The sequence below is a fragment of the Gavialis gangeticus genome, unplaced genomic scaffold (assembly GCF_001723915.1).
Source record: "Gavialis gangeticus isolate Ggan-Ray unplaced genomic scaffold, GavGan_comp1, whole genome shotgun sequence".
In the NCBI taxonomy this organism is placed as follows: Eukaryota; Metazoa; Chordata; order Crocodylia; family Gavialidae; genus Gavialis; species Gavialis gangeticus.
Genome location: NW_017729004.1, coordinates 45,365,628 through 45,376,740, shown reverse-complemented (window position 1 = coordinate 45,376,740; position 11,113 = coordinate 45,365,628). Strand labels below are relative to the sequence as shown.

Below are 11,113 nucleotides of genomic sequence, written 5' to 3'. Positions count from 1 at the left end.
TGCCAGGGGACTTGCAATGACCCCAGCCAGTTCCTTTAGGATTCTAGGGTGAAGATCATCCGGGCCGGCTGACTTAAAAACATCCAGCCCCTCCAGAAGCTCCCTAACTAAATCCTCACTCACTCTAGGCCCAGGTGAGCCTCCCCCGGGGCCCAAAGGGGGCCCAGCAGGGAGGTGGCAGTTCTGGTCCTTACTGTCCTTACTGTCCTTCTGGTCCTTCCTCATGCCTCTCTGAATGTATTAGTCTCTAACGTACCACCCTGCCTAACCTTCTGTCTCATGTTTATATTTAATAGCTTATGCACTACTGATTTAGACTGTGAAGTTTTCTGAGCCACGTCTTGCGTATGAAGTGTCTCACGTGCTGTTAGTGTTGTGGAAATAGAAACTAATCTGTTTCCTCATGTTTTCTCATGCCAATATATAAAATGTCTTCTAAATGGAAACATTACAAATATGCAAAAGTAGATGAGAAAGTAATGCAGTTTTTATAATGTTATAAAGGAAGATCTTTTTAGCTAGCAATTCACTCTTTGAGATTGTTTGAAAAATAATTCTTAGACTTACAGTTCAATTATAGGACTTTTGGAGTTACCTTAGCAACACTCTGCCTTATCTGTTCATCTTTCCATAACCAAAGGCGTAATGTGCTGCCTGAGTGCCCTGGGTGGCAGTGATGCACAAGAGGGATAGCATTGGCTGTGCAGCCGTTTCTGTTCCTTTGCCCCCACCACTTCCCAGTCACCACCCAGGTTTAGTGCCCAGGTCACTCCCACCAGTTATAGTACTGCTCTCAGACCTACACTCTGTCTCCAGACATCATTGGAAAACTGTGTAAACCTCTGGACTCAAAGTGGCTTAGAAGCAGGGATCCCGGTTTTCCCTGATAAAAATTGCAAATTCTCTGATAAAAACCCCAAACTCTGTGATTAAAATAAAAGACGCCACACAGCCCGCACAGCCCTGCTGGTGCCCCTCAGGTCCACAGGCTCCTGGCCCTGGCAGGAGGCCACAGCTGCTGCAGTGGAGCAGACCATGGACCCTGGCTCTCTCCTTCTTCCCCACCCCAATACCTCCTCCCTGCCTCCTGTGGGCTCCAGCAGGGGTGGGGCCAGCTCCCTGCTGCTGTGCACACTCTCGGGGGCAGGAGGGACACGTGCCCCCTGGATCTGTGCATGGGGGCGGCGGTCGGGGGCAAGCTGCTTGCCACTGTGAGTTCCTCACTGCCCTGGCGATGTGTCCTTTGCCTGTGGAGTGGCACAACCCTGCACCACTTCCCCCACTGCCTCTGTGCATGGAGGGCCCATCGCCAGGGCAGCAGGATGGGAGCCCAAGCCCACAGTGGGCAGCTTGCACCCACATCTGTGGGGCATGGGTCCCCCCTGCCCTGGTGATGTGTCCTCTACGCATAGGGCTGCAGTGAATGACACAACCCCACACCAATCCCCACACTGCCCCTGTGCACAGTGGACCCATTGTGAGGGCAGCATGGAGCTCACAGTGGCAAGGAGATCCCCATGTGGCTCTGCTGTTCCCTGCAATGCTAGGTCGCAGATACTGGGCTGTGAAGGCCCCAGGGGATGGCAGGAGGGTGGGAGCCGGAACCTGCAGCAGGCAGCCTGCCCCCACCCCCGCCCCACACACAGGTCGGGGGGGGCACGGGTTCCTCCTGCCCCTACGAGTTTGCATGCAGCAGCAGGGAACCAGCTCCACCCTTACCCTCTCAACTAGCCACCCACAGTCCTGTCCCAACTCCCTGCCATGGCCCTTCAGCCATACATTGCAGCCCCAGTTCCCAAGCCCCATGCACCTCCTGCCTGGGCAACATCCGTAGCCCCAGCCCTGTCCAACTCACCCCCTCCCTCCCTATGGGGGCCTCAATCCCCACCCGGCTTACCTCCAGGAGGTGCTCTCCAGGCTGCCTGCAGCCATGTGCATTAGCACTTGTATGAACATTACTGGACTGTCACCCACTTCTCCAGTTTTCCAGCCTGCATTGACATCATTTAAGTGGCCACACTTGATACGATACCACACCTTGTTTTCACTATGAAGATTTGTGTTAACTTGTTGTGTAGTGATATGATTTTTCACAAAAGTGTTAGGCAGAGGAAGAGCTTCTATCCTTAGAAATGGATTGATTCCATAGTCTTTATGCAATATGATTTTGTCTTGAATGAATAAGGCACAATTTTGTTTCCCAGTCATATATTTCTATTGGATTACAGATGATCTGCTTTTTCCTTACTACTGTGAGACCTCCCCACACCCATTCAGACATTTGCAGCTGGTCTTTCCTAAGCACCTCTGTAATCCCCCTGTCTTATAATACTTTAAAAATTATTCTGAATCCATTAAAATCTCAAGAGCAATGGCATAGGGCATGCTATGAATTAGTTAGTGACACAACCTTAGTATCTGGAGACTAACTGCAAATGATGGAGAAAGTCTGTTTCATCAGAAAACCATCTTACAGGGAATACGAGCAAGCTTGTGACACCTGCTGGCTTAAAGCTATGACTTGCATAATGAAAAATGCTTTATTTAATTGTATCATTCTTCTCCTTTGGAGGGAACATTGACAATGCTGAAAAAAATCTCCATAATCTCTTTTCCAGGCACTGGAAAACCCCATCACAGAATGTTCCCTTTTCCCCTTGTTATTTTTACCACACTTCTGCATGATTAAAAATTTAATTCCCAGATGGAAGTATAAAAATAGTCTATGACTGAATGATTGAAAATAAATACATGTCCGTATTTGTTTACTAATGGATCAAAGCAGCCAACCCCATGACTCTGTGTAATATTGCAGTAAAGGCATTCAGCCTATGGCAATGAATTCTGGGCTTTCAGTTAGTCTATGCAACTTCTATGTAGAAATGCCAGAAATCAGAGGGCACTTGACCATTTATCTAAAGATAATGTGTTCTGGCTCTGAACAAAAAGACTGATGGCTCTTTCAGTAGCAGCTGTCCTCTTTGATTGCGTCAAAGCAGCAAGGCATCATGATGGCTTCCATTTCATTGCAGCTGTCTACCCAAACTTGAATTTCTCTCCAGGATGAAAAAGTAAACATTAAGAAGCATTTTTTTCATCCTCATTAGCCAAATTCATTTTCTGCCGTCTGCAGTACTGTATGTGAGAGGAAGGATTACAGAAGGGAAGAGGTATACTGTTGTGGTTACAACAATAGAAGAGAGTCAACAGCTGTAAGCTGTTTTAGCAACCAGTTGCTTCTCTCTAGTCCCTTTCTGGTTTCCATACAATTATTAGATTTATTCCAAAATCTTTCTGGAGAGGAGATTTATTGCCAAAGTAAAAGAACTTTGGTTTATTTTTGCTTTTCTTCAGAATGTTTCAGAAATGATATACTCTGATGGCCATTACATATCTGAGAAGGAACACAAGGAAACTAAAAGTGAGAGGAGGCCAGATGATAGAGAAAACAAGGTCATTGCTCAAACCTTTTGAGGTAGAATTGAGCTTGTTCAGGATGAGTGATGTAAAGTACTTATAAAACTATAATGTGGCAAAAAAGTGACTGAAGAGGAAATGAAGTGCAGAACTAGACAGCCCAGACAGTATATTAGCAGCTTAATCAGTCAAATAATGCAGAGGTACAGTAAATCCAAATAAAGCAACAAGTTACCTCCTCCCAGATCACAACCTGCCCCACATGTCCTCTATGCAATGGAATGAATACGCTGGATTTTTCAAACCTACAATGTATATAAAAGGCATTGTGAATATTTTAGGAACAGAGATCTTGAATCATACAAAAAGTTTAAAGTAGAATTATTAAAAAAATGTCTTTAAGGAATGTGTTTAATTATTAATTTAGTCTAATTAGACTTGTTCCTTGTACTCTGTAGCCACATTTTTGGGGGTCTGAATATGAAGTTTAATTGATGAAAAAGATTCTTCTTGCAATAGAAGCAAGCAACTCTGTGTTGCATGTCAGCTAAGATAGACAATGTTTGATTTTTTTGTGCTCATAGTTGAGATACAGAATTCTGAGTTGTCACATCTAAACCAATTAGGTCCAGATGCATTGATTTTTCCATTTAGAAGCTTTCTGTTACTCAATGTTACATTACATTGCTCTTTAAACACTGACAAGATTCTTGTGATCAATACTACTTGCTCCTCTCTCTGACATGCACATGATGCTTGTGGCAGTGGGTGAAATGTGTAGAGGAGATGCTCCAGTTTTTGTTGCTGCATCACGTGAGTGAATTTAACATTCAGGGATTTGGGTTGTGACCCAAGATGATTAATCATTTCCTTTCCTTTTTGTGAGATTTCTGGTTATGTGATAAAACCCAACTCTCTCTGAGCTATTTCCCCCACTAGTTTGGTTCAGTATGTTTTCTCTAAAAATTCAAGTACTAGGCATTTTATAACAGTAATTGATCCCTGCTTTTTCCATTTTCCATTAGTTTGAGATTTATTAGAATTCAACACAAATGACTTTTGTAGTTTGACCTGTAGTCTAATTATTCTGGGCTGTGATTTTTGTACATTTAAAGATCGGCTTATTCCTGCTGGTAGAGTGGTAACATCAGATACATACCTTTATTCCCATCATGAGACCTTGTGATGGGCATATTGCTCATTACTGCACACATGATCTATCATTTCCAATGAGAGAAATGTCTCAGTAGTGTCAAGTAATAGCAAGCAACACAATTATGAGATTAATTCCAGTCAGTGCTATATAGTTAGTCAAGCTGTCTGTTCAAGTGGTTTAAAATTAGGGGGTACACTGATAACTAGTTGATATCAGGAAGAAAGTTCACCCTCATGCAATAAGGCAGTTCTACACTTCCCTCAGCAGCACCCATATTAGGAGTAGGATAGTAGAGTGGTTATAATACTGCATGACTCAGTTTACTTCATTAACCTGTGCACAGAGGATGAAGGTTTAAGTTCTACATCTGGCTTTGTGCAGGAAAAAAAAAGATAGTCCTTTAGCATCAACATAGTCTTGTATGTCTTTGTTGATATATCAACAAAGGTTGAGATGCCCAACACCCAGAAGGTATCCAAAGGTGATAAACATTTCAAGGGGAGATCTGGCTGGAAAAAAAGAAGCCTTGGCAACTCATAGCTAGAAGAGTCTGGGGCTGAGAGAAATAGAGGAGCTTTAGGGAGTTAGAGAGATTGGAAAGAGAACAGCTAAGTGTCTTTGGGGTTGCTCACTGCTGTTCAGGCTGCTTAACCCCATTGGAGGGGACAGAACCTCTGACCTGGATGGTCTTTCCCCAATAAATGCCTTTAATTAATAGACCATCTTCTGTATGGCTTGGAACTGTAGGTTTCCCTGGGTTGCTCCAATAGGAGGTGAAATGCCTTTCTCAGGAGCAGAATTAGGTGCTAGTTACTTAAGTCACAGACACAGAGAACCAGGGCACTTGAGAGAGAGAGACTGGGGTCTCAGAGTGGGAAGGAGCCCGGGCTTCCTGCTTGCTTTAGAAGCCGAGACTCAGCAGGCTTCGGGGGATTCTCTCAGAGACCAGATGAGGCCATAGTAGCCTGGAGGGACCTCTGTGACTGGATTTTAATTTGGAAAATCAGTGTCCACCTTTAGATAACTCCAAAATGATTTGTTTTTTTCTTTAAAGGTATCTACCAATAAACACTTACCAGCAATTCAGTGGTACACCAAGGTGTGCAGGACTTGGATATAAATTTGAAAGAAAATCCAAATCTCTTTCAGATTTCTTTGTCAGGTTACTGGTACCTTCAAATTTGAGACCCATGCTGCAATTTGAGAGAATAACCAGTTCTGTGAACTCTTTTTTATGGATTTTAATAAAAAGAATGAGCAAGTAAAAAAATCATTAAAGCTAGTATATTACTAAGATAATATGAATCAGTTTCACTAAACTAATTAAAGATGGCACAATGTGGTAACTAATGAGGTCACAATTAAGAGTGACTTAATAAATCCATGAGTTCAAATTATCACAGCTCCAAATTAACACAACCGGTAATCAAATTGAATGATGAGGTTGACTTAACACTAGAAGAAATTACTTTGCATTAGTTTAATATCTTGACAGAAGTTAAGGAAGAGTCAGATTCCTTTCTATTTAATACTCCAGCAAGGGTACCTGTATTAACTTACCTGTTGAAGGGCATAGGCATTCGTTCATCTGTCACCTATGCCCAAGGACAGAAATTACACATAAACCTATATAAGTAACTGGAAACCAGTTCAAATCTGGAACACAACAGAAGTTCAGTGCGCATAAACCTCTTTCAAAATGGCTGAACCCAGTTTAAGATATACCTGGGTGGATGTAGTATCAGACTAAACTGATTTAGGTTAACTCAGTTTATTGAACTTCTATCCCAGATCCCCTCCAGATTCAAGTGAGCTCACATCCCCCTGCAACTCCTCCTCCCCCTCCCCACCTTCAGGGTGGCCAGGCTAGCCTTGGCCCAAGCTGTCTGCTCCAGCCAAGCAGGGAAGCATACTCTAGCATCCTCTGGCTTCTGGCCTAGGCTGCTGCAGGCATGTGGCTGCATTTCTGGAATCAAAAGTGAATGTCTGTTCACTTGCTTATTGATTCAATCTACACAGCTTAGAGTAACCTGCAAAGATTGAATTGATTCAGCCTCAGGCGTTTTGACTGCCTGTACTTAACCTATTTGTCTGTTCTGCTTTTTAGTTCTGACCAAGGGAAATTGCCCAATATAGGTGAAGTCACCTATTTTGTCTTAAGCAACCACACCTTTGCAAATAACATAAAACTTATCCACTGACCTAAGACATAAGATGGTTAAATTTTACAGAATAGCAGCTTTGGAACACTACGTTTTAACCTGAAAAAATATACCAACTGATTCAATTACAGGTTGGTGGTTACTTTCAGGTAAGGTGTGTTTCCTGCCTTAAGACACATGTATGCTAATGAAAAAAAAAATTAAATGAAGGCATCCCTTTTTAAAAGTGGTTGGAGTTTTTTCCATTTTCATTTCTTGGTATTTTTTAACTAACATGTTTGTTATTTGTTAATTAAAACTAAGTTTTATTCAGAATTTATAATACATGCGATAATCTCTCATTAGGTCCCAGAGTGTTTAAGCTGGCCTTGCTTAAGTCTTTCTGTTTTTCCTCCTCTAAACAGCCTGTACAGGAAAGGGAGAAGCATGTAGCCTCAGAGAGAAGGCTGTCTATCTTCTACATAATCTTAATTTTTATAGTCATTTCCCATTTTCTCTGCCTTAGAGACAATATTTTTGTGTCTTTGGGGCCAGGTCAGTCACCACAGTGGGCAATCTTTAGGCCTTGGGTCCTGGCTGAAAGTTCCATAACCCAATGATCCTTGCTTTTGCAAAGTTAGTAGAATCAGATATCCTTCCAAAAGTTTTTTTAAAAAAGGATATAAAATGGGTGTTTGCGAGGACCTTTCAGCTGAGGTGATGAACACTGAGATCCACAACCACTAAAATGAATCAAACTGATAAATTGGCAAAATCCATCAAAAATATCTAATCCACATATTCTCTCTGTGTATGCATTCTTGTCATGATGCTGACGGCATTGTTTCCTGAACTAGTTCAGACTGGAGTTCACAAAGTATAGGGAATTGATGTAAATTCATCATTTGTTCTAATGACATTGGCCTAAAAACTCTATAAAGCTGTTTTATATTTATCAGAATAGATTGTTTTCATAATTAAACAATTAACGTTTCCTCAGGTTCAAGTAACGTTAGACCCAGAGGTAGAGTGGTCACCTCAAAACCCTAGGCCCTACTGCCTTGTGGGTGCTCCTGGGTTGGAGGAAAGCTAAGGAACTTCATCCTGACAGAAACACACCCTTGCTGAGACATTAGGCAGTCAGCAGCAGTTCTTATCGGTTGTTCTCTGGCAGAAATGACAACCATCAAGGCTCTGAACATCTGGCTCCAGTCTGGCCTTTGAATTCTGTCTCAATGGTCTAACAGGGGGCAGTAGGTCTTGGGCAGACTCTGCTTTTCCATATGTTTGCCTAGGCATACGCATCAAAGGTCTTGATGTGATGGTCTCAGGACTTCATACAAGCAGATCCATCAGGCACTTGACTAAATCTCTTACGTGTACACCATGATCCAGAAGATCGATGGTTGCCTACTATAGTGTGTTAGTAGAAAAGTGATTTCATCCCTCGCACAGTGGCCAGTGTAACATTGCAATAAATTTTAATAGGGCGTGTGCACTAGGTATGTTTACTTAATCTTTTTACCAGTTTTACTGTAGGGTGAACATATTCACATATATTTTCAACATGCTTCGAAAAATCCTAAGCAATTTTATTAGGAAGTTGAAAATATACTTCTATAACTGCAAGTCTGATTAGTGGCCATGGGAGAAAGAGCTGAAGGTGCCTCCGGCTGTTAGCATAATATAAAACTCCAGCTTGCAGTCAGTGGGGGCAAGGGCACCTTGCCAGATCAGGTTCTTTCAAAATTGATGAAAGCATTACCCCAACTTTATCTCTCCCATGCTTCTCCCTTCCCTGAGCAGCATTAAGCCTCATCCTGATCCTTGGTTTCTTTTATGCTTTTCCATGATCATTCCCTTCATCCCTTTCAACTGTTTCTGACTTTGTACCCCTTGAAAACCACATCTTATTCTTGGAACAGCTTAACTAATCCACAGCAGTCTCTTCCCCTCACTTTCAATTGAAGTCCTCTTTCAGTTGAAGCACTCAGGTCTGAGACCACGTACCATTCTATTCCTTATTGAACTGTATTGCAATAAGATGTGTATGTTCATATGTAAGCTTTCTGAGACAAATAATTGTGTGTTTAGCCCAGTTTTACTTATAGCACCCTACAATGCTTTGTATATAGCACTGGGTAATCCTTTATATGTAACAATGGATTACTTTCTAATATAAGCTAAATAATTTTGTATTTGCTGTTATTTTTTTAAACCCTGCTAGAAGGCTGAGCACAATCCTCAAGGCCAAATTCATTACTAGTTTAACACCATTTACTTCAACAGAGAAATCAGGACTGAATTTAGCCACTTAGCTCTTTCTGCCTACTGAACTCTCTCAACCTGAAAAAAAAAAATTACTGTTTGAGGCTGTATGTAAGATTGTGTGTGTTTTTAAGGAAACAAGAGGAAATCCCTACAACTTCATTTGCCAACCCATTGTATGAGGATTTTAGCTCATCTAGGAAACAAGAGGTAGGTATACATTGCTAGTAATACATTTACAGAAATAAAATATGTCCAAACATATTTAAATGGTGTTGTTCAAATATGTTGCCCATTAAAAGGAAGAATGAAATCCCCAGCAAATATGTTTAAATAAAGAAAATATGGTTTAAAGTAGTACTGCATTTCTACCATCAGTTAGAGTAAGATGTCTGTTCATGTGTATTTTCAAGACATATTAGACTCCAGTTTGAAGGCATATACCGTAAATAACGTCTTTATGGCCACAGGTAATTTTCACCAAGGCCACAGTCTCATAAATGATGAACCTGAATAAAACCAATTTTAGTTACAAGAAATTTAATCAGATATTCAGAGCAGATTCCCATCCACTGTTATTCCCTATCTCCTTATGCTTCTGAAAATAATTAAAAGCATTCTGTGGATTCAGAGGTCTGCATTCAGCCCTCAATTATACATATACAATTCTACTAAATTTACTTAAATGTTTTGCTGTTCTCTCTGATGTTTTAAATATAATACTGCAGTTTTCATCATGACATTGCAAATACTGTAAAAAGCATATTGCTATTCAACAAAGAATTATGCAGATTATACACAGATTCATACTCTTTCCCTTAATCCCATTTGCTGAACATTACAAGGAGAATTTATTAGACTAATAAAACTTTGTGAATAAAATTAAATCTATAACACATTCATAAATTTAAAGATTTAGGAAGAAGAGATTAAAGGATCAAATTACAAAATGAACCAAATTCCTTTCTAAATTAGACAAAAACCACCCCATTGGTTTACAGTATAATAGCAATGCATGGTTTTTGTATCAACAGTTATTTATTGTTCAGAATAACTCAGATAAAGAACATGTACCAGGTACCTTGGAAGGAAAAGGAGCAAATTAAAATTTAAAGCATCTTCTCTGCTTCATTTTGGGACTACTCTTATCAGCACTATAGACTAGGCTTGCAATGACAAATAAAATTTTTCTCATCCTTTCTTCAGCAAGTAATATAAGATTCCACTGGAGTATTAAACAGGATTAACCATGACATGCCATTTACTTCTATAAAAGTTTCCTCTCATCTGATTATAGAGACATTAGATCAGATTCATTTACTTGCAGGTTTAGGCTTATAAGAGCTCTGTGTTGGAAATGTTCCCATTACAATCATGTCCATTTTATCTGGACACCTATATTTTAGTTGAAATACATTCTTGACAGGCTTCATTTAATAGCAAGTTGAAAAACAGAAGTGCAATGTCAGAAGAGATATTTTCCTAGTGGACAGGACAGCCCCAGGCACTGTGATTGAAGTCCAGTGCCGCACCAGATTTTCCCCTGTTTTCTTCAAGAATAGGTTGATATGTACTTTCAATAATTCTTTCTGTAAGAGGGAAAACAAGATACAGTCTTTTCCCAGAGCTTAAAGAACATTTAATGTGGGTGACTCATATCACCCTTCAGAAGATATTGCCACACTGTACCACTGTCAGTTGGTTTCAGACGAAGGCAACCAGGTAAAGCACATGATAAACTCATAGTTTCATAGTTTCTAGGGTCGGAAGGGACCTGAGCAGATCATCTAGTCTGACCCGCTGCCATGGCAGGAAAGAGTACTGGGGTCAAATGACCCCAGCAAGGTGTTCATCTAACCTCCTCTTAAAAAACCCCAGGGTAGGAGCCTGCACCACCTCTCTTGGAAGCTGGTTCCAGACCCTAGCTGCCCTGACCGTGAAATAGCGCCTCCTGATGTCCAACCTAAACCTACCCTCTGCCAGCTTGTGACCATTATTCCTGGTCACTCCTGACGGTGCTCGGGGGAACAGTGACTCCCCCAATGCCTGCTGCTCCCCCCTGACTAGTTTATAACAGGCCACAAGATCCCCCCTCAGCCTTCTCTTTTGAAGGCTGAACAGGTTCAGGTCC

The 11,113-nt window shown here is 41.2% G+C and overlaps 1 protein-coding gene across 1 annotated transcript in view; it reads left to right on the top strand.

The window, feature by feature from the left end:
- Positions 1 to 11,113, top strand: part of MALRD1 (MAM and LDL receptor class A domain containing 1) — a 631,029-nt gene that overhangs the window by 616,583 nt on the left and 3,333 nt on the right. Inside the window, exon 39 of the mRNA XM_019507962.1 lies at positions 9,117 to 9,192. Coding sequence (XP_019363507.1) covers positions 9,117 to 9,192 — 76 coding nt within the window. The remainder of the gene's footprint in view (positions 1 to 9,116; positions 9,193 to 11,113) is intronic.